Raw genomic sequence first — 24,449 nt, 5'->3', positions numbered from 1 at the left:
CTTCAGCCTGTCGAGGCGTTTTCCCGGTGCAACGCTTAGCGCTTCGGCCCCGCGGCCCCGGAGCGGTCGGTTCCGCTCCCTGCTGCCCCTGCTGCCCCTGCTGCCCCCCGGGAACCCCTCCTACCCCCCGGCAGCCCGACCCGCCGCCTGCCCGGGACCTGCGCTGCCCTGCGGGGGCTGCAGCCTCCTATCCGCCGGCATCCACGGGACTCCGGCGCGGTCCTCCAGGAGAGCAGGCTACTAAAAGCGCCTTTTCTTCCTTCCAGTAAATTCCTTGCTGCCCACCCGCGCTCGGAGAAATATCGAAGGAAACCCGGGCTCCAGGGACAGGGGCTTTTCTGAAAGGATGGCTTCCTCCGCTCCCTCGTCCTCCAACGACGCTCCGGACCCCACCCCGACTAATTTACGACCCACAAGTAGGTTTTAATCTTTTTCTCGTTTAAAGCATTTTGGAGGCTTCCTCCACTTAGGCTTTGGAAGACCGGATTCGAAACGAAACGGTAAATCAGTGAAGCACCGTTCCGCGCCGCTGAGCGAGGTGCGGAAAGTGCTCCACACAAAGAAAGCAGCCGCGGGTGGCAGCGGGAGGGGGCTGTGCGAGGAAGACACCGGGAGGGAGAGCCCACAGCAGCAGCCAGCGCTGCCTTTCTCTTCCAGCCACATTTGACGGATTTAGACAATAAGCTGAAGCCCCAGACTGCCAAAAAAAATCGGGATGTTGTAAAGGGAGCGGGGAAAATGAATCAGATAAAGGGCGAAGTTACACCAATGGCTCGAAGCGGGTTCTTCCCCCTCCCTTACGTTTTATAAATGCTAATGCTACAGCTTCCTTTCAGCCCACGCTGAAGCCTGTAATCAAGCGAAATTTGGATGCTAATTGTAGCTTTTCAAAGCCTTGTGTTCCTAATTGCTCTGAATTCGCCTTGAGTTATTGAGGTGTGAGTGGGAAGCGGAGGCTGCTGCAGGTGGATAGAGAATCAGTTTACAGCCCTGCCGGGCAATTCCGGCTGTCGCCTACCAAAAATAAAAAAATAAATGGGGAGGCTCCATGCTATAAAGCACGCGAGACAAAGCGGGGGCAACAGTAAGAGACGAAAGGTTGTCAGGCGAGGCGGGGAATAGCTTTTACCCCGAAAGGGCTGCCAGGCACGACTCCGCTGCCATCACCCTGCGGCCGGGGGAGGGCTAGGCTTTCTCCCCGCTGGGGGCCGAGCCGCCCCCTCACGGCCGGGCCTCCCCGGGCCCCCGGCCGCCGCCCCGCCATCAGGTGAGCCCAGCCCCAGCCCCCTCCCGCCGCCCTCTCCCCCTAGGACCCACCTCTCCCCCCGGAGCCGCCGCGGCCGCCATGTCACCCGCGGGGAGGGGGCGGCCCCCCGGTCACCGTGCCCCGGGGCGAGCGGGAGCTCCCTCCACCTCAGCCCGGGGCTGGGGGGCCGGGAGCGTCTCCCATCACGGCTGCCCGCGGCCCGTCAGTCCGGCCGGGGCTCAGCGAGGCACGTCCCATCATCTAGTCAAATACTATTTTTCACCCAATTAATTCCTGAACTCGGCTGTGACCCCATTTCACGCCACTTTATTTTAAGCCGCCGCTTCCCTGGAGCCCCGCCAGCGCATTCCGAGACGCCCCGCTGCCAGGAGCGCTCCCCTGGCGCCCCGTCGGGCCGGGCCGTCCCCAAGGGGGCCGGGCACGGGGCGCCCCCCGAGGGGGCCGCGGGGGAAGCGCAGGGGCCGGGCGGTGCCGGCGGGGTCCTGGCCGGGGTCTCGCCGCCTCAGGGAACGCCTCTGCCCTCTCTTGCAGCCTACGACTCGTGGTGTGGCGTGGCGCACGGGTGCACCAGGAAGATCGGGCTGAAGATATGCGGTAAGTCTGCCCGACCTCCCGACCGCGACCCCGCCCCGGGCGGCGGCCTCGGGCTCCCCCTGCCGGGCACGGAGCCCCCCCTCCACTCCGCTCCCCTCCGCGCCCCGGTCCCGCCGCCCTCCTGTGCGTTTGCTTCGGCCCCGGCGTTTTCCACCGCCCCTCCTGCGACTGCCGGGGGTGCGAAGGTGGGGGGAGCGCCGGGTGGCCGGCGGGGGGAAGCCACGAGGGTTTGGCCGCCTCGCCGGCTGAAATTTTTCAGCCTTATCGGAGTAGAAAATACGGATCTCCTGGGGGAAAAAGATTAACGAGAGCCTTATTAAAGAGCAATTCGTCAGCTTGCTGCGCTGGTAAGATAGCGCTGGCAGCCAGTCAGCGCGCAGGCACATGAGATGCAGGAAGGGAAACAAATGCACAATCAGATCACAACGTTATAGCAAGAGATTCATTTGCAGATAACAAGCTGTCTTCCTTCTCCAGATTTCTCAGTAGCACCTTCGCTTTCGGGGACAAACAGTCAAATTTTCATTTGCTGATGACGAGAATCGTTCAGCTTACCCTGTGCCCCTTATGAATAGAAATTATTTCCGATTTCCCCCAGCTGCCTCTTTTGGGAGGGGGCAGGGGATTATTTCCTGGGAGAAATGGGCTTTTTTCTAAGCAAAGACATGTCTGAGCCCCTTGCCCTACTCGCTCGAGTCGAAGCTAAACGTTTTGTTACGCGGAAGTTTGGACAGAAAAAGAATCAGGGTGCAAGTGTTTAACCCGGTATCTATTAGCGATCTCGTTGGTACCCGCAGGCGACATTAACGAGTAGTCGCTTAGTTCTATAAATAGCCCCTGATCCGCGTGTAATGGACCGTTTCCTTACCAGTCCCTTCAGTGGCTGGAGCGATGGGCTTTTTCATCATCATTTTAATTTAGCCCGGCAAGCAGAACTGATAAAGTAACGCACCGTTAGGCTCGTTCCATGTTGCTAGACTACCGGGGTTACAGGGGGACATCGCAGCTTCCCTCAATTTAGGCGTCAGATCAAACACACTGAAAATGAAATATCCCACCATTTTGGATTTGAGAGCGGCGAAAGAGAGCATAGCAGTGCCTTTGTGAAGGGAAATCAAAGCAAGCAAGGATGCTGTTGTGGTTTTGTTTTTATTTTGCTTGTTTTTAGCTTGCCTTTTCTGGCTGCTTTTTTTTTTCTGTTTGACACGGAAAACATACCATGGCTAGTAACGGTGGTTCGGAATCATCGAGTTCGATCACGACTCGTATGAGCCCTCACACTGCGATCTAACACCTTCACGGAACAGAAAGGGAAGGCTGCCTTTGGTAAATATACAGAGTGAAGTATTGAGGATGCCAAAGATCCTAATTACGCGTGCTAAACCAGCTAACGTTCGACTATTAGAGCTGATTATCGCCTCGTCCTTACCTTCCACAAGACATTATTCCGGACCCTAACCATTGTGCCGCTACGAAGCTGTAGAAAACTCAGATTTGTTCTTTCTGTGTATCACACGGAAATCGAATCATTTTGAACGCGAACTTGAAATAAGGGTTCAGCTCAAAGAGAGCGCAGGTCTTGAACAATGGGTCTGTCCTTCCACCCGTTTCCTATATTGTATTTGACATTCACAGTAATTACGCACCCGAGATTTATGTGTCATTTCTTCTCAAACCACTGACCGATTTAAGGACGAGCTCCGTTCCTTTCTGTTTGAAAGCCACCGCCTGAAAAGAGCCCTGCGGCTGCCACACCCCCAGCCCCGTCTCCGCACGCATCCGCTTCGAAAAGATAACGCGTTTTGAAGAGGTCTCGGAGAATCACGGCGTGCAAAGCACGGGCAGATTGCCCCCCGCACCCGGAGTTGCGGGCTGCACCTCTCGCTCCCGCCCCGGCCGTCAACACCGCCGCTGGCACTGATTCTGCTACCGCCTGCTGCCGTCGGTGGAAGGACTCGACGTGGCAGAACTGCTCCGGATAAGGCGAACGGCTGAGTTCTCGGCAGCCCGCCGCGGCTCCCCCGCAGGCAGGTGGACTTTCAGCAGCAGCCCCGCGTGGTGGAGGCCCAGCCCGTAGCCGCAGCCCGTGGGATCGCCGCCGAGCCCCTCGCACGCTGCCTCCTGCCCAGCCTCGTTGTGAAACCACGCAGGATCTGTGGGCACTCCGGGGACCGAGGGGCTCCCTCGCCGGATCGGTCCCTGCCTTCAAAAGTTCGGTCCCTCTTGATGTTCATCCATGCAAATACCTCCCAGCGGGGCACCTGCGGCATGCAGCTGGGGAGCGCTGCGCTCCCTCCCGCTGCAGGAGAGGTATTCCTGCCGTACGGCGTGCGCTGCTGCCTGCTGGGTCTCTCCTACTCCGGCCTCTTTTTTGGTTTGTTCGTTTCTTTCCACGCGGGGTACGGATGGCACGTCTTTCGGCACCCCCGCCCTCCGAGCGGCCCCCTGCGGAGCTGCCCCCGCCGCCCGCCCCGAGCCCGGCGGGGCCTGCCGAGCACGTCGCTCCTGCTGCTGCTCTCCCGCCGAGCGTCACCGCCAGGAGCCCTGCGGAAAGAAGAGCGGCCAAAAGAAGCACAACGAAGCGGCGGGACCTGAGGTGCAGGCGGTCACTCCGGAATTCAGTCCGGATCGCACCTAATTCGGTGTCAGCTGCGCGGCCCGATGAGCAGGCGAACAGCACTTGCTGGTGCAGGAGTCCGTGATCCGCTGCAGGGGTCGTTGAAAGCAGTAACAAAACTGCATACAAATAAAGCTCCTCGGTCCCGGACTCCTAATTTCTGCAAGAAGAGAGATTCTCTTAAATAGCTTGTCTCACATAGCTCACGTCCCTCAAAGCATCGTAGAAGGAAACTGATGAGCGGAGCACGAATATGAAGAGGCAAAACGGCAGAAGTGCGCTGGACACAGCCACGAGAGGGGGCTGCGCTCCGGGGCTTCCTTCTCGGGGGCTGCCCCGAGCCTATCGGGCCGGCCCAGCGGCTCGGGTCGCTCCCTTGTCCCCGCACCGCGCTGGGGGGGCCCGGCCGGGCCGCGGGAGCCGTCGGAGCTGCGAGGAGCCCGGGACATGCGGCCGGCGAGGAGAGGCGTCGGGGGACGCGGACGGGCGAAGTGACAGCGCTGGCTTTCCTCGCTCCAGCGTCTTCCTCACTGGCGGCCGTCCCCAGTCGCGAAGAGACCTGCTTTCAGTCGCTACTCGTTCAAAGCGAAACAGAGCAAGGAAACTCCGGGGAGCGCGGTGCCCTCTCCGAGCGGTGCGGTGCCACCTCCTGCCCCGACCCCGGGAGCACTCGGCGCAGCCGGGGAGGTCCCAAAGCCGCTGTCTTCGCTGCCGAGGGAAGGGCCGGCACGGTGCGTGTTTTAGCGGGCATGGATTTCGCGGGACAGATTCCGAGAAGCCGGTGGCACAGTTCCGCCCGGTTGCAGCCGGCTGGCCCCGCGTGGCTCCCGGGCCGGTGGCTCCGTCCCCGCTGTCACGCCGGTCGGTGGCGGCGGCCCCGGGCGCCCGATCTGCGTGTCCGGAGAGAGCAGGGACCCCGGGGAGGATTGGGGTCGGTGTCGAAGCGCTTTCTCGGGCGGAAAATCCACATCTCCTGGACACGTGCCGGTGCAGACATCATTCCCACTAGCACCGGGGAGGGGGCTTGGTGAGTGCTACCCGTGTCCCTAAGCCCTGGCGGGGGATGCTCCAGGACGGCTGCTCGCTCTCGTGTCTTTTCTGCGTGAGAGCACCGCGAGGAGAGGCAAAAGTGGCCCTGATTTTAATCATACATCATTGCCCCTGTCTGCTGGGTCCATAAACTTCGCCTGCAGGCTGAAATAGCATTGACTCATCCTGAACTCTATTCCAGTGGCTGGTTACTGAAGTGGAATCTGTCTGATCGACTTAATAAGAATGTACCACTGCACTAAATGACAAAAATTTGTTTTTTGCATGGCTGGGTTTTTGCAGTTGATGGCGTTTTGAGCTCTCCCTCCTGGAGGCAAATAAACCCCATAAATACTCTTATTCCTGACCTCATTAGTCAGATCCAGAGCAAACACGGCTTCAAACTGGTGTCTAGAGAGCTGCTTTAGGTATTTCTAAACATGTTGGGAAGTGAGAAAACTCTGACCTGTGCACCTTGCAATAACAATGTAGGGTTCCTGCAAAGGACCAACAGTCTGGAAGACAAGGGCCGGATCGTGAGCTCCCTGAAGGAAAGGCGGTCCTCCAAGAGCCTGCTGGCGTGTGAGAACAGCGAGAAGGAGTCCAGGTTCCGGCGCACCGAGACAGACTTCTCCAATTTGTATGCTAGAGGTAAACGCTCTTTGCAGCTTCTGCGTGCTCCAGCCCTGTCACGTCCCCTAGCAGTCTGCCCTCGCCTCCCCTGCAAGTGCAGCCACCTTCAGACCGTGCTTTTGCTTGGCTGCTCTTGAGGGAAGCTGTGAGCGTGTTTGCTGAGGGCCGCACTGGCGATGTTTAAAAGTTTCCTGAAATGCACGTTTATGTACCTTGGGCTGATCTGCAGCTCAGCTCCAGCTGTTCCTCCGGGGTCACTCCAGAGCCAGCTCCCAGGAGGAGAGCAATTTCGTATTTTATTTCCTCCTCAATAGATCAGCAATGAAACGGTCTGTGATTGCTAGCTACGGGGAGGGTGGGGAAGAGAAATCAATCTCTTTTTATTATTATTTTTATTTATTTATTTATTTATTTATTTTCGGGGGAGGAAGCGGGCCAGGTGAAGGGCGGCTGCGGGGCTTTTGGCTCCCGGGGCTGAGCGCCCCGCCGTTCCCGCAGGTGACCCGGGCTCGCCCTTCCCCACCGGGAGAGGGGCCCCGGGGCAGCGGCCGGTTTCGCCGTGCCCTGTCCCTCCCTGGCCAGGCTGAGCCGGGGCCGCGGCGTCCAGGTCCCGGGAGGGCTGCGGGCGGCCGGGGCTGCTTCATCTCCGCCTCTTGCTCCCAAAGCAGGCGCTGACGGCTGGTTTGCCCCGCAGATTTGCTGCCCGCCAAGAACGGCGAGGAGCAGACCATGCAGTTCCTGCTGGAGGTCGTGGACATCCTCCTCAACTACGTGAGGAAGACGTTTGACAGATCCACCAAAGTGCTGGACTTTCACCATCCGCACCAGCTCCTGGAGGGCATGGAGGGCTTCAACCTGGAGCTCTCGGACAACCCCGAGTCCCTGGAGCAGATCCTGGTGGACTGCCGGGACACACTCAAGTACGGGGTGAGGACAGGTGGGTTCTCGCACTGCTCCGGAGAGCCTCTCCGTGAGGAGAGCGGGCCCCGGGGGCTCAGCTCGAGCCGTGCGCCGCCCGCCCCCGGCGGCAGGGCTCGGTGCTGTTTGCAGAGCCCAGAAACAAGTTTTTAAGACGTAATCTCTTTCACTTGATGAAATGCGAGCTGTCTGTATCTCCGGGGAGCAATATCATTAGGTAAATGAGGGCATAAATGACACCGAATTTGCAGTTTTTCTTCTTTATGTTCTCCAGACGTTTAATGAAAAAGAGACTGAAATCCTAGGAATCATCAATAAAGGAACCCTGTGGATTTCAGCCCATTACCCCGGGGCCCCGCCTATTCAGGCCCTTCCCAATCAGCCGGCGATGGGCGCCTACAGCCGCTTCCCTTATCGCGGAGCTGTAGCCCGCTCCTCAGAGCCAGGGCCGCTTCGTGTCGGACTCAGCGAGGGGCTTCGCCGGCAACATCCCCTCACCGCCGTGTGGGGCCGCCACGGCGGGAAGGCTGCTAGAGGGAGGCCGTTGCGAGGTGTGCGGGGGGTCCGATATCTTCGACGGCGCCTGGCCGCGTTTGGACTCCGTGCCCCTAGCGAAGGGGCGAGTATTTGGCTGCCGAGGCCGGCCGGGCAAAGCTCGCCTTAACGGCAGCGGGGCCGCAACCCGGCCCGTTCCGTGAGGGCGGCGAAATGGCGGCTGAGCTGACGAGCCGTCAGGGCCCCAGCCGCAGCGAGGCCGTGGGCGATGTCTGGGCCTCCTCGACGCCGAGCCGAGGGACGCTGCTGGGTTGGAATGGAAGCTTTAGGGACAGCCCTGGGGTTGTGCTGAGCCGCTCTCAATTGTCTTTCAGGTCATCCGCGCTTTTTCAATCAGCTCTCCACAGGACTGGACATCATTGGCTTGGCTGGGGAGTGGTTGACATCGACTGCTAACACAAACATGTAAGCGGTGTCTTGCCAGCTTCTGTGCCTCCTGCTGTGGTTAAAGGGGTTGTCATCTGTCACGGTAGACGTGCATCGTGATAGATGTGTAGTTATCAGCTTTAAATGCTGACTGCTGTATCTTCAATAAAAGTGTCACCCGTGACAGTAATACAGACCAAATAGTTACATGAAGCTGAACAGTTTCATATTTCTGATAAATACAATGCAAATATCCCAGAGCACGTGGTGAGTAAAATAAGCTGATTCTAATATAATATTAATATTCTGATTCTAATAGAAAGGTTTTATCTTCTCTTGGACTAGTCTTTATATTTTCCATACATTTTTTTTAAAGATTTGTCTTTAAACTGAGTAATTCTGCATTTAATAACAGTAGAATACAACATAAGCAAAACTCTTGCATTTTCTCCTGTTGACTTCAGAGGTAAGACTTGGGCCACCACCTTTTCCTGTGCATGTGCTGGTAAAGAAGTTGCTTCTGGGTGGCTTCAAAAGGGTTAAAAATGTAACACTGGAAATTAGTTTGATAGTAATGAAGGAATTACCCACTCTAAGATATGTTAAAGTCGTGTATAAATAAATAAAGTACTAAAAAGTAAAAATTTACTTCTACAACCTATCAGTGAGAAAACTTCCTATTTTATTTTTTTTTACATCAAAAGGAATGAAAGCTTCAAAAAAGTAAGTGCAAGGTGTTACTCTGATTTTTTTTCAACAGTGTCATTTGTGAAGAAAACTTTCTGATGGTTTTTATTTGTGTATTGATTTGTATATGTTCCAAAATGCGCTGAGACTCTAAATATTTGGCAGGTAACTGACTGCCTTCTGTTTCAGCCCTGTATTGGATGTGTTTTAACTGTAAAGCTACCTCTAGTCTGGGTAGTTTGTTGCTAATTGGCAGAACACAGGAAATGTATCTGCAGAACTGAAAATGAACAGTTTTCCCTGGTCCATCCATGAATAAATGGTTCATTAAGTATAGCTGATCGCTAGCTGCTCTGTGTAGATTAGGAGCTGTGCCTGTTTTGTGACATTAGCAGTAAAGAAAATTGCATAAGGTGCTCCAGCCAAAACCAACGCGCTCTTTACAATTATCATCTTTCCAATTAGTTTTGTTTGCTAAAAATTGCTGTAAGAGATTCACATGTAAGAGCTGACTAGAGAAAAAAAAAACAACACAACAAACAAACAGTAGCAACATACATTTTAATTGTAAAACTGGTAGTATGGGGTGCTTTTTTTTCCTTCCTAGGACCATAAATAAAAGCTAAAACAATTCTGATGACATTTCTAAAATAAAACCTTGATTAAATGTTTTTGTCACATAGGAACAACATACTTTAAAGTGTCACTTTTTTGCAGGCCTCATTTCCTTTGACTGACTTAGTTATCCTAGCTTAGCTATCTTTCGTAATCAATGAAATTGCACAAGTATAATAAGGCAAATCAGAATTCAGCTCTGTGGCAGACTTTGATAATCTTATGAAATGTTACCATCATTATTAAAAACATCATGCTTAGTTCTGTAAGGGTAACTCTTTCATGAGGTTGCTTTTGTCTTTCTTATTTTGGTTTTAAAAGTGTGTTTTTAAATAGCTAGTTCTGTAAAGCTAGTTTCTGATCCACTTGTACTTTAAACATGAAGCTATCTTGAAAACGCTTTTCTGCAAGTGTTAAAATTCAATCTGTTTGTTTGATGTTTATCAAATGGAAAATGGTATGTTGCTCTCTTTTCAGCAAACCAGGGTCAACATGATTTGCTTTAAAGTAACACAGTAATTGCAAGTATAGTTGAAGCAAGATGTTTGTAAAATACAATTTAAAGAACTGACAAGGTTATTAACAATAGCCATACTGATTCTTCGAGCTCTGGGGAACATATCACTTATTCTGAGCGGTGTTCCAGCATGGAAGAGCAGGTTCTGACCTTTATCTGGAAACCATTCTAACCTATTTCAGTTACACAACCATGTAACGTGACAGTAACACTGGATTGTGGTAGGGTATGTCTTCAATTTGCCATTTTTCTTTTCCCCCTATAAACACTACTTAAAATATTAGTGTACAGTTAGAAAATATGTATTCTTCTTTCTCAAATGGATTCTGAAAAAACATCTGTATTTTCTAAAAAAAAAAATTTATTCTTGTTAGGAAGCGTTCCTTAAATGTCACTGTGAAGATGCTATATTAAATTAAACATAATAAGCTTCCCACATTGACTTGGAAATAATGTATCAACATGCTATTCATAGCTCAGTCACTGAACATACTGCTTTCTGGGTGGAATTTTCAGGAGCTGCTATTACTCACTCAGCTCTAGGGATCTGTAGTATGGGGAGCTCGCTCACCACACGGCAGCCAGCTGAGGTTAGAGAGCAATAATGCTGTCTGGAAGTTCACTTTATGCTGCCTGTTAGTCGAGATGAGAGAACTATGTTGATAGTATTGGGTTTATGCATTTGTGCATAAATATGCATATTCATGAAAAAGTAACATATAAAATAATCTAAAATGCTTTATATTTGTGCTCAGAATGCTTTTTTAAATATTGGGAAATGAGAACAGGGAGAGAATGGTTTGTCCTAATAAAAATGCTTCTGCCTTTAGGTGAGGGCAGAATTAAGCCAGCACTACGCACTACCAAGATAAAACCATTATTTTATTCTGTTAGAGAAGACCTGAGACTCATGACTGTTTCATTTAATTCATAGAAATGCCTGTACAGGTTGTAACTGTATGAAAAAAATCTAGTCAGTATTTTTTTTTTCAGGAGAATGGTTCTAAAGTAGGACAGTTCCTTATGAGCCAAACACATTTTCTGCATTTTAGCAAAATTTTCAAAATCATTGAAGTTTAAAACAAGTTGGACTGACCTTGAGCAAGTTATTATTTTCAAAATCTTAGCCATCTTCTAGTATAACTATTGTGGTCTTGTCATTTAAATCATCCACAGGTGGTTTTTGACTTCTTTGTAAGCCTTTGGAGACTCAGAAAATAATTACATAATAAAATAAATAAATTCTATTTTACTTGCTTTTCGGTATAACTTAAATTTCCCATGTGATCATTTAGTATTTTGAATTAAAAAAAAAAAAAGCTTAATATTTTATACTTTCTGTACAAGCCATTAAGTCTTCCAGGAAGTATGTAGGGATCAGTGTGCAAGATCTCAAAATAAAAATAAAAATGCATTTAAACTGCTGGAAGAAAATCACATTGACTTAAGTATGTCCTGTATTAGGCTACACTAGTTTATACACTGCTGAGCTCCTTTTGGCTTCAGTTGAACATTCAGCCTAAATAAAGGTTGGAATATGTCTTAGACTAGCATGTAAAAAAAACACAAACCAAAATGAGCTGTCATGTTTTTGCTACTGAGGAGATTGCAGACACCAACTAGTTAGTTAATTTTGTGTTTCTGTAATTATTGGCAGCACCCAAATTCCAGATCCGCGTTCAGCTATTTCTGACAGTTCTGATGATGATCAAAGCAAAATAAGTAGTATTTTTGCTTCTCAAAATAGCAATGATAATAATTAGAAAAAAAATATGAAAGTATTTTAAACACAGCAGTGTATATATAAATAAAAGACAAGCTTTCAGGCATAGCATGTCTCCTCAAGGTTTGCCATACCTATTATCAGTGTCATTTTAGTATTAAAGAAACAACGTACATATTCGTAAAATTGTACAAGTGGAAGGCATAAATGATCAGTCAGATCCAGTGTTAGGGTGTCATATTCTTAAAGATTCTGTTAAAGATCACAGATTAATTGTTTAGTTCCTTTCTGCTTCTGCCTGCACCTGCCCCCCTCCCTTTTTTTTTTTTTTTTTTGGTATACACAGCAAGCAGTTTATTTACAGCAGTAGCAATTTATCCAAAAAATGGTTGTATGGCTGTCACTTTCCATCCACAGAGCTGTCTGTGACATCATGGCATACCAGACTATGCAGTGTGTTTTGCCCTCATTAAATGGGTACAACAGTTGACTGCTGTCTTGTTTTTTTTGTAATTGTTAATTAGAAAATCATCATTTTTAATTACTCTTGACAGTTATTGATCACATGGTATTGTAGAAATAAGTTGTCCTTGGAGATCATCAACGGAATAAATCCACATAATTAATTGTATTTAGACTTTGAAGCCCTAGCTCAATACTTCTAATTATGGCTGTGGTTAGCTCAGTGAAGTTCACAGTTTTCATAAGGAATTGGCACTTTGGGAGACAAATGTGTGACAGCACAGCAGTCCCCAGCACACTGATGATAAACATTAGGTCTCATGTTGGTTATAATAGAAAAGTTATTGATACTGCAGGTCTTTATTGACCAATATTTCACATATTGTCTTCCTGAGGATTTTTCCTTGTGTAAAGCTTGCTATATCAGATGCTTCAGATTCCTAAAAATTTTTTCTATGAATTGAGGATTTTACAGTTTCTAGTTTTCAATTTAGACTGGGAATTGATTGTGTGTTTTGGAATCTATATTTAATTTTGTTTATTTTGTTTGCTTTATCCATGTAGGTTTACATATGAAATTGCCCCTGTTTTTGTTCTCATGGAACAAATAACACTTCGAAAGATGAGAGAGATTATTGGATGGTCGAATAAAGATGGTGACGGAATATTCTCACCTGGTGAGTTTTTCTCTTTTGTTTTTGTTGATTTGACTAAAGCTTCAAATGTTCAAATAAACAGAAGCTGTGTCTGAATGTCCACATTCTGCTTGAAATATCTTCAAGACAAAATGACATGTCAGAGTTTTAGAAGTATGAATTTCCCACCTGAAGTACATGCTTTGTTCAAACATCCCACAAAAAAAAGTTGAAAAAAATGATTTTTTTATCTTTGGGTATGTCTGTCTATGATGGCTGACATTTTTAAAGCTTAATTATGAGCTCTGGCACGTAATTAGGCATTTAGACACCCCTTCTCATGTGTCATTTCTGGAGGTGCTGACCTGCAGAACCACAACTTCTTCTGACCAGTTGTTCTTGAGAGTCTTAAGAAAAGGGACTGTATGTTACTTTCTGGAGCATAATTTTCCCAGAAATCCAACTGGATTCTCAAAAGTATCATTCTGAAGACCAAGCCAAAGCATCTTCCCATGAAGGCAATATAAAAGCCATTAACAGTGTCAGAAAAGACTGGGAAACCATGTGGAAGCAGGGGCACCCAGCAGAACTCCAGATTTCTGGGTTTGTTGTTCAAGGGAAACCATCCTGTTTCAGAGGATGAAGGGCAAATTCCAGCTCCTTTTAGAATAGCCTATGTAAAATCCAGGAATGCACTCTTGCTTGGTCTCTAGTCCCACGTGCAAGAAAAATACAGATTTTGCCCAGTGTTCTAGTTGATTAAGAAATATTATAGGAAGAAATTTCCCTAAACTTTATGGGTAAGATTCTTCTTACTAAATCTTATCTGCATTGTTCAACTGAGCTAGTCGTCCTGAGCTCGTTTTAGAAGAAAAGAAAGGGAAATAGATATTTTCTCTCAATTCACATTCTTCAAAAGTAAGTATCGAAATATTCTGGCTGAGTCACAGTCTGCAAAGTGACTCTTTCTTTTAACTGACTATAAAGGAAGCTTAGGATAACTACCTGAGCTGTAGAAACCTACCTGTTAGCCATCTAGTTCTATATCTTCAATGAGACAGGATAAATCTATCCAGTATGTGACATTTCTTCAGACCCAGAGAATTCAATAACTTCCTGTTTTTCATGCTAACAAGAAGCTGTCATGCAAAAGCAATGAAACGAAAACTGACCTTTTTAGGAATGTGTTTCAAAATATTAGCAATTGAAAGAGATGATAGATTATCAGTATGGCTTTATAGAGCATCTGTCCCTATGCTGTTTAGACAGATGACTACATATTTCAGAGATTTGGTTTTTCATAGTTCACTGCCACTTTCACTGATAATGCAAGTGAGTCTTGTATGTCTTTGGTCTAATATGATTTTTTTTCTCATTATCACTGTTTTAGTCTTCATTCATTTATTTGTTCATTCACAGGAGGAGCTATTTCCAACATGTACAGCATAATGGCTGCACGCTACAAATATTTCCCTGAAGTCAAAACCAAAGGCATGGCCGCAGTCCCTAAACTGGTTCTCTTTACCTCAGAACATGTGAGCTCAATACTCTGTTAACTTATTGATGTATATTGTGAAGACATTTCATTATTAAATGACTACTCCATTAAATGTGCATGGTTTCCTTCAGAGTCACTACTCAATAAAGAAAGCTGGAGCTGCACTTGGATTTGGAACAGACAACGTGATTTTGATAAAATGCAATGAAAGGTAGGATGGATGCTAATGTTTTGATATATTAAATGTGTTCATCTGTTAAATTTCTTTTATTGTACTTAAGGACTGGTTCAATACAGTGTGTCAAGTTGCTAATAGCCTGTTGAGAAAATCCTATTAAATTATTTCAACTGTAGCTAGTATTTCTCTATGCACTCTTTAATTTTCTTTGTCTTTTTGTTTCTACAATAATTACAGAGGCAAAATAATACCAGCTGATTTGGAAGCAAAAATTTTGGAAGCGAAACAAAAGGTTTGCGTTTTAAAAAAAATAGTGCTTAAATATTTAGCTTAGTAAAATGTGTTACCTCTACCTTTGAAGGCTGAGGATTAACATTAAACAAACACATTATAATAATATAAATGTTATAATAACATTTTTCAGCTGTTTAATTATACACTTCTATATTGCTTAGGGAATTATCTTGCCATGGTTTCCATTTACTATTAAAAGTCTTGCTCTCTCTCTCTCTCGCTCACACTTTTGACCCACATCTGTATTTTTATGAATTTTTAAAATAATTTTCTGTTTGGAAATAATATGGAAAAATACTAAAACACGAAACTGAAACTACTTTTATCCAAACTTTAAAGTTTAGTTAAAAACATCAAAAATTCTGTTGGACGTTAGTCCTAAAAATTCCCTTAGATTCCATGTGTGAAGCTGCAGGGTCAGTGACTATACCTAGTAAGTTTAATTTTTTGAAGCATTTATTATTATTTCTTGAATCAGCACAATGAAAAATCCATTAATTTTATATAAAACCACCAAAGTTAGAGGTATCAAGATTTTTCTTGATTTCTTATCTTCTTTATACTTGGAATTGCAGTTCACATTTATTTAACCTAACTCAAAATTGTCTCATTTTGATCTTATAGTTCTACATTTAATACTTTTGTTTCGGATGGCTTTGTTCTGCTCTATTCTGTTTGTCAGTAGATAAAGATTAAAGGAATAACTTCAAGCTTTCAAATCACAATTTACACATTTAATTATTTTTCCTTTATATTTCTATAAAAGTCTAAGCTGTAGTTGACTATTGCTAGTGTGCTACTAGAACTTTTAAATCTCCTCACCAGAAAGAATTAGAGAAAATAATATTCTCTACCTTCTGACTAGTTAATTTTGTGGACTTAAAGTGCAATAAAAACAGACAGTTTGTTCCTACTTTGCAGTCAGTTTTTCAGTTTCTGTTGGTGCTTGTGTGTGCTTTTCATGTGGGAAGAAAAACATTTTCAGACAGGAAAGTGGGGTAGCAACATTTCTAAAATGGTTTTCATGTTTTTTGTTTGTTTTTGTTTATCTGAAAGAGGCTGGATTTTATAGTTAATACTGTTATTTTTATTGTAGGGATACATTCCTCTCTTTGTAAATGCAACCGCAGGCACAACAGTATACGGAGCCTTTGATCCAATACAGGAGATTGCAGATATATGTGAAAAATATAACCTCTGGCTCCATGTAGATGTAAGTACCTTACTCACATGCTGTTATTAAGGCAATAGAGGATTTTAGTTTACACATTTTGTCTTGAATTAAAATATTTATTATTATAACCCGAGTAAATTAAAATATGTTAGGCTTTTCAAAACAATAAGTCTTCTCTTTTTATTCCTATCTCTTCCAGGCTGCTTGGGGAGGTGGACTCTTAATGTCCCGAAAGCATCGTCATAAATTGAATGGAATAGAAAGGTACTACACGCTCCTTATTAGTAATCTTGTTATTTAAGTAATTTTGTAACGTACATGACACTTCACAAATTCATGAAAAGACTCAGACTCAGGAGTCCCATGTATAGTCTTTGGCATAGATGTTTCCACATCCAATGATGATAAGGCTGTAGTTTGTAGAAGATGCTGTATTCGTAGTACCATGGGCATGTTTATCTCTAGACTTTCCCTGAAACTACTCTATCATAAAAGGCTGCCCGTCTGAATAAAAATCAGAACAGTAACGAAGAACCAGAAACATAAGGTCTTTCCCATCACTGCAGGTATCAACTTCCAGGGAATCAAAAAAGGATTCGAAACAAGCTCCACCCATGTACTCTCAAATTAGCACAAAATTCCTTCCTTGAGCCAGCTGTGCTGCATGTGGGCACTGTATAAAGGTATAAAATAAGAGCAGTGAACAAAGTTCTTCATTAGATAGACTTTCCCAGTGGTGGTCATTTCATACTGTAGGTAAGAATAAGTACAGGATAAAAAATGATGTATGGAAGAACTGGTAGGAAAAGCACATGGACCCTTCTGGCACAAAGTGGGATGTTGTAGTAAGAGAACTCCAAAACAGCAGAACAGTATAAGCCTCTGCCCAATCCAATTTGCCAGTCACTCATGTTATGGCAACATGTCTAATATGAAGTTAGTATTATAAAACAATTTCCTTAAGCTACACTGGTTTAGTCAAAGTAGTTTGGCACACCTCTTCTGATGTGAGGTAAACCCAAAGGTGCTAACTCGGGCGGTAAGCTTAGTTAATTAGCAAATATTGAAAACAGCAGGCCACGAAGCATGATATTATTTCTTTTCTATCAGCTTGTACTATCTTCAAACGTGGGATGGGGCTCACATGTACCATGTAATTGACTGTCACAGGCCCCAGCTGGGGTCTGTTGCTCACACTCAGGCAGACTTGGACTGCCCAGAGATATGGACATAGGAGGACTGGCATGCTGCCATGGGTACATAGCTTGGATTGTTTGCAGGAGGATAGCCTCTGGCTGTCTGGCTGTGCAGAATAGAGAATGATGTTTTCATGTTAAAATAAACCAAATGCTTCTTTTGAATGCTACTTGAAATTGCCTTTGTTTGGAACCCTGAAAATTAAATGAATGTGCAAATCTGAAACCATAGCACTCTCAGAAGGAAACAAGCTGTTATATAAAGTTCCTGTTTCTTGACTACTCCATCTGAACTATTATTGAAGTTTTTAAAAAGATACTTGACTCCTAGGTCCGATCTCTAAAGAGACACCAGCTGAGCTACTTAACCCGCTGGTCTGCACTGCCTAAGAAGACCTTAGAGGGAGGGTGAGCTCCCCAGATGCAGCCCAGGCTGCCCTGTTCTTTTGGCCAAGGTGTGCTACTATCTAACCTAGTGCAGATGAAAATTGGATTGTATCTGGGGTATTTGTGGAATCAGTTGTCCTCAGACTTGGGTGAAGGAGTTGTGTTGAAGAGGAAATGTGGAACAGAGGAACTGTGGTTTTGTCTGTGTCCTCTGAGAGACAGGGGTGGGAGAGGAGGAAACCTCTTTGAACTTTCTTTAAACCAGGTTGTGTTAACATCTGTATAGTCTGTGAAATGTCATTATATGGTTTCCTCTTCTGGAACATGCAGTGAATCAAGAGGACGTTTGGTAATTAATAACTTGGGGTGTAGAGGTCGGTGGACATACAATGGTGATACATTTATTTTAGCATCATCGTTAAACTGTCTAAGACGATATATTAAAATGCAGAGCATCTTATCTGTTTGACAAATAAATTAGGTTATCTTATGCATCCACTTGTGCTTACACGTAAGGAGTTTTAACCTTTACGTGCAGGATGATAGGATTGTAAAGTTTTATAGCCTTTTAACAGTCCATAGACTTGACAAGGTAGTATAGAAAAGGCCTCTTATGGCTTTACCTGGAGCAGCAGATAAGCATTAGAAGTGTATTTTGCTTTGCTTTATACCTTTCCAGCAGCTGTTTGGCAAAGAACTGTATTTTCCCAGTGCTTCATATTATTTCCTTAATTCTTTGCCTCATCCCCTTGTTAGTACCTTGAATCAAAAATAACCTGTCAGACCGTTTCTGGTAGGTTTGTTAGTGCTATTTCTAGAATTGGACATGTCTGGGGATGAAGTTATTATTTCAGCTAATCAGCATAGTCTGACATTAATTATCTGGTATTAATAATAATAGAAACTAAGCAGACGTTTGATATTAAAGAGTTAATGTGCATAAAATTCCTTTCCTGGATGATACAGCTGGGAAAGGAGACATCTGAGATAGTAATGATCTCGTTAATGAAATAAGCTGGTCAAAATCTCCATACGTTTCCAGCTAAAAGTAGAAAACTAAAGTGACTACTCCAGGTTGAGTTTCTGTTTTCCAGACCTAGCTGAATGTATTTTTTGTTTGTTTGTTTGTTTTGTTTGTAGAGCCAATTCAGTCACTTGGAATCCACACAAGATGATGGGAGTATTGTTGCAATGTTCCGCCATTCTGGTCCGGGAGAAGGTCTGCTTTATATTTAGTGATTATGCAGTTTTAAAAACTGTAACTATCAAACCCTACTTCTCAAAAGAATAGGGCAAAATCCATTTAATTTCAAAGCTTCTTTTGGAAGGAATAATCATGTGGATTTATATTGTGTTTAGGAAATTTTTGTTTGTTTTTCTTTTTGTCAAAGCTGTTGACAATATGGGTCAGATACTCAGCTGTTGGATCTTTGCATATTTTAAGAACAACACTACAGCCATGCTGGTCCATTTCATCTGAGCATCTGCCCCTTTGTTCCCATGATATACTGAACATACAGCCTTGGTTTTAGTAGTTGGTCACTGTCTAAACTGCTTACTTGAAAAGCAAGTGTTTTACCTTCCACAGTAATTTAAAAGTTTCTCAATTCTGTCAAAAGCAAGCCATGCTGCTTTATTTATTTTTAAAAACACATAATCCATATGTGTAAATACATACTATGTATTTTTAGGGCTTCCTTCTAGATTCTCTGTTGCCATCAATGCAAGACTTGTCTTATTTCTCTTAAGTTATAAGTATTTTCTTTAGGTAATAAAAAAAAAAAAAAAGTCATGCCATCTGTGGATAGGACTACTTTTTTTTTTTTTCTATTTTCTAACATGTCGTTTGCTACTAGAAGATGTTTGTTGAGGAAGTGGTGCCAGTCTGTGGAGCAGAGATGTAGGTATTGTAGGGTTCAGTCCTAGATCAGCCATTTGTTTTCCAGGTGACCCATCTCTAAACTGAACACTTCCCATAAAGTGTTATACTTGCCTTTATAAAGCACTTTGAGATCTATTGGAGGGAAGCACTAGCCATTATTTAGTGGCATGCATGCTTATCATGCAAATTGTTGCAGGATTTTGGCAAAATTACTCTCTGTGGAGGAATTTTGATGCGCGTTTTTGTGTTCATCAGCTACAACTGTGGTCTTTGACATTCTTAAAAAGATCACTAATATATTCTAAAGAAGATGCAGACCGCTTTAGAAATGTTGCATATATAAACTCTGTAACATACAGGAATTTTCTCCTTTGTGTTTCCTTCAGAGATCCTTACTTGTAGCCCGTAGATCTCTATTGGTCTGTAGACCATCATTTTAAAGGCTGTAATGCACTCCTTCGCATTGTTTGCTTACTTTAAAATATTTCTAAGCAAAAAACATCCAGTTTAGATCATCTGTGTTTATAGTTATCACCAATGCTAAGTATCATTAAGCTGGAAAATATATGAACTTGGAGCCTTTGATTTTTTTTCTAAATTTTCTGTAGCTATGTGCAGCACTGAGAAACCACAACTTTATTCTAGTGTATAATTTAATACATCAAATGTTTTAAGTCTTAAAAACACAGCTTTACAGTGTGAAGTGGACCAAATTAGTATTGGAAATTCAGAATCCAAATGCATGTGAGGACGTTTTTTCAGTTGTGGATGTCTGGGTGTGTAAAACCGTATGACTTCTCAGGAACTGCTAAGGGAACCACCCTAGGTTATAAAATTGCATCTGTGGCTCAGGTTTACAAAAGAAGGTCAGTATTTCATTATTTGGTCCTTTAAAGAACAATTCTTCTGTACATATTCGATATACAGTCTGTGTATTATTAATGCATACAGATTCACACTTATGCCATATGTTTCATATATGTACATGCTTTTCATTACAGGGTATACTTCAAGGCTGCAATCAGATGTGTGCAGGATATCTCTTCCAGCAAGACAAACAGTATGATGTATCCTATGACACAGGAGATAAGGCAATACAGTGTGGTCGACATGTGGACATTTTCAAATTCTGGTTGATGTGGAAGGCAAAGGTAAATAATAAAATTGGAGTTCAAATATCAGAAATTATTTAATTTATAAGATTCATGTAATGGAAGGCTTTTTTAACACTTCCATAATCACAATTTCTATCTGAGAATTAAGGGTATCTGAGGTATCTGAGAATTAAGTAAAAAAAGAACCATTCAACTTGCAGGACAACATTAGCCATCAATAAATTTGGCTGGAAATAATAAGAAAGTTTTAAGTCACTTGATCAGTGTAGTTCAGAAATAGTCCTGTAGTATAATAATGATAATTTTGATTTTCTTTTACTTCTTCATTCATATAAAGAAGTATACTTATAAGAAAAAAAGTGTTGGTTTTTTTCCTATTTTATTTATTATCAATGCTCATCTACTTTTTCTGGAATTATGATCTTTCAAAAAATCAGATACTACAGAAGACCAGTAGGTAGACAATGACTTTAAGCAAATAGGCTTTTGTCTTCTGACTTTTAAAATGCAAAGTTCTAGCAAACAGTTTGATGAATAAATTACTTCCCAGATCTTACCCTTTCAGTTGAGTTTATGTTCCATGTTCATGGTCTTTCTACAAGAACTGGGATGCCAAGACACAGTATTTTTATATTTGAAAACTGAAAAATACTCTATTAAAAATATCAGAAGTCTTTGTTTTTATCATCATAAATTTTCTTAAAAACAGAACAAAAGGAAATAGTGATTACAATTAGGACATATTTAGCCACTTCTGTAGTGATTGATTAACTTTACTTTTAAATTACAAGAGAGAATTCTGCTAAATGATTCGTCTGAAGCCATTTAAGATTGAAGCCTGTCTGCAAAGTTGATTACATCAGGGGATGAAATATTACTATATAATTAATACTTACTATGTTTTTAAAACAGGGTACAGTAGGATTTGAAAATCAGATCAACAAATGCCTGGAACTGGCAGAATATCTCTATACTAAAATCAAAAACAGAGAAGAATTTGAAATGGTTTTTGAAGGAGAGGTAAGTTTTCTTTCATTTAGCCTATGTGTAGGAGCCAAACCCATATGGAATTCTGAAAACAGTCTTCACACCTCTCATAGTTCAACCCAGTTATGCAGAACTGCTCTTATCTTCCAAAGAATTACATGACTATTGACATCTTGGAAGATTTTTTGGCCAATTATGTGTGGGTTTATATCATAGATGTCAGCTTTATCTCCTCTCTCTCTCCTCTCCAGAGGTCTTTTGAGTTTAGGGCACGAAGACTACCTTAAAGCAATCTATTCATTCAGAGATTCCAGGTGCTGCCATGTATATAACTGCAAATCTGTTTTTGCTGTGTTCTGTGTAAACTCCTGGTATTGTATAAACTCCTGGTTCATAGAATAGCATATCCATTATCTCTTCATTTACTACAGAAAGGAAAATGGGGTTGACCTTGTAGGGAATTTGAAAAGCAGTTCCCCTTAAACCTGCATGAAGGTAGAAGACATTGACACTTAGCACCGTAAAATGTTGCAAATGGGATGATGTATAGGGAATCTAAGATAGTAGATGCAAAAAGCAGTACTGTATTGATTTATTTTTTGGCATCCAAGTCTATGCTATAATATGCCAGCCTATAGAGTGTCTGATTGATCTGTATTATTTTGTTTATTGATATATGTGTTTGGTTATTCTTTTTGCAGCCAGAGCATACAAACATATGTTTTTGGTATATTCCACCAAGTCTCAGGGGCATGCCAGACTGCGATGAGAGACGAGAAAAGTTACACAGGGTGAGACTTATGTTAAATGCAAAAATATACTCTGCTATTTCAACCCAAAGTATTCTGTTAATTCAAAATAATACATTCATGTCTTGACACGTGTTCCAGATTCTGGGACATCAATTTTCTAATTGCTTGTTACGACCTTGATATTTATTCACCTTTGTCTCCTATTGGGGCTGAAGTCACATTTTCCCTATAGAACAACTCAGTTATTCATTGTTTTCTATTACTTCTGTGGTCCATAAAGCATATAACAGTTTTTAAAAAGTAGCTAGGCACAAAAAAGGTCCCCATCCTGTTTGAACCTGTTTGAACACCGTATCAGCAAGAGAAATGAAAGGGTAATTATTTGAAGGGGACAGGTAAAGGACATGGAAACCTGTAAGCCTTTTCTCAAGTTTTTATTTTGTTTTTAAATGTGCTTGATTAGTAATGGGTGATTTTGTAATATTTAACTAATTACTGCATTTCAGTAAAAATGAATACCTTCTGAAAGACTATGGGATATTTTTTTTTAAGAAATGACAGAGGGAAATGAAAAGGCATGGAAGAGGCACCACCAGAAGAATTTCTCTGTTACTTAGGACTTGAGGGAAGTGAAAGACATTAATTTTGTAATAGCATTTTCGTCAAATAGAAGTGGAATGAAATAAATTAAGCAGACAAAAGAATGATTTTATAGTTGTAAAAATGAATTGCATTTTTTTTATGTGTGGAAAGGAAGAAGAATGGGCCAAATTGGGAGGTTTTGTAGATACTGTTTTGTCTGCAACACACTGGGAAAGAGGACGGGAGAGAACAAAAATTCCTGGATCAACCCAGTGATATGTTAGATAAAGAAATTGCCAAAAGTGAGAGAAAAACGGAAGATAGATAAGATTGGGAATAAGGATGAAATGTTTGACTTGACCATGTTAAATGTTAAAGAACATTATAAAGCATCCTACAAAATAGTTGAGAACCAGAAATCTGACCTTGGCTGGCAGACAGTAGGGCAGGAGACAGAACTGAACAGCAAAACTGCCCTACTCAATCCCAAATATTAAGACTGTTGGAACAGTATTCCTTATAAATTAAAGCGAGGAAGTCAGACTGAGGTAAATGTGCAGTACTGCAAGAATACTGGAAGGTCTCCATGGCTTATGCTAGCAGAAAATATTCTTTATCACAGAGATCTTGTTGAAAAATTTCCACCATCCCCCTTATTGCCCTGCTAGCAAATTGGCCCTGAGAACAAATATATTTTCATGGAAAGTATCCAGGACCCTCAAAAAGTTGGTTCCAGAGTATTTTGGGGGGGGTGTGGGGGGGGTGGGCAGGGGAATAAAATTCCTTATGACAAAATCATCCATACCTCTTTTTTTCCAAACACTGTAGCAGAACAGTGCACTTCCGGTACCTGTCATTCAAATATTCATTGTTCGGGCTATAAGAATAGAAATTAATTAATCAGCATATAGAAATGATATATAAAAATTATATATATAATTATATATAAATTAGATTAGATATATTAGATATATAAAAATATTACAGACTGAATACACTAGGATGCCTGTGTCTATCTCGTAATCAAAAAAGATTTCTTAAAAGGTGGACATTATTGTTGTCGATTTTCCTTTAAGTATCCAATCCTAAACACACGTAGTTTTTCAAGCTTTTGCTCTTGTATTGCCTTTTTGATCTGCCCATTTAGTTCTTTTGTGTTTTTCCCAAATTAAGAAAGGTTGTGATATACAAAGAAAAGATATAAAAAATTTTGAATCTCTCTCTCTCTCATTTTAATTTCTAAAGGTGGCACCGAAAATCAAAGCACTGATGATGGAGTCAGGTACTACCATGGTTGGATATCAGCCACAGGGTGATAAAGTCAACTTCTTCCGAATGGTCATCTCAAACCCAGCAGCGACGAAGTCTGACATAGACTTCCTCATTGAGGAAATAGAGAGACTGGGGCAGGAGCTGTAGTGCAATGGTTGAGTTATTTATTTCTCTAATTCACTGTTTTCCAGTACTGGCTATTTTTTTAACCCAGTTCTGCAGAACATGTTTTAAGGAAATTCCATTTCTGTAAGCTCCAATCTCCTAAGACATCGTTAAACAGCAACAACAAGGTATAGGCTACTAAAACATACGTGTATTGGTAGATCATTTTACTGAGGGAAAATGTATTATCTTGAAGTTGAAGTACTGTTGACTCTCACATTAGTCTTGTTTATTGTAGTCAGCAGTAAATTAGTAAGTACTAAAATAGAAAATTAAGAACTCTGCACAGTACATATGTACAGTATAAATATATATATAATTATATATATACATATATATATATATATAT

General features: G+C 43.0%; 1 protein-coding gene across 1 annotated transcript; it reads left to right on the top strand.

Annotated features, from left to right (window-relative positions):
• The first annotated feature begins 343 nt into the window (after nt 1-343).
• GAD1 (glutamate decarboxylase 1) lies at nt 344-24,082 on the top strand. The gene is made up of 16 exons (XM_035571127.2): nt 344-416; nt 1,799-1,861; nt 6,000-6,158; nt 6,835-7,077; nt 7,928-8,018; nt 12,548-12,660; nt 14,038-14,153; nt 14,248-14,327; nt 14,532-14,586; nt 15,685-15,801; nt 15,962-16,026; nt 18,486-18,564; nt 20,229-20,378; nt 21,255-21,362; nt 22,031-22,120; nt 23,909-24,082. Exons 1-16 carry the CDS (start codon nt 347-349, stop codon nt 24,080-24,082), a joined length of 1,773 nt encoding a protein of 590 aa, XP_035427020.1. The 5' UTR covers nt 344-346.
• Nucleotides 24,083-24,449: the final 367 nt, after the last annotated feature.

Source organism: Cygnus atratus, chromosome 6, assembly GCF_013377495.2.
Source record: "Cygnus atratus isolate AKBS03 ecotype Queensland, Australia chromosome 6, CAtr_DNAZoo_HiC_assembly, whole genome shotgun sequence".
Classification (NCBI taxonomy): domain Eukaryota; kingdom Metazoa; phylum Chordata; class Aves; order Anseriformes; family Anatidae; genus Cygnus; species Cygnus atratus.
This window is presented reverse-complemented; position numbering and strand designations above follow the sequence as displayed.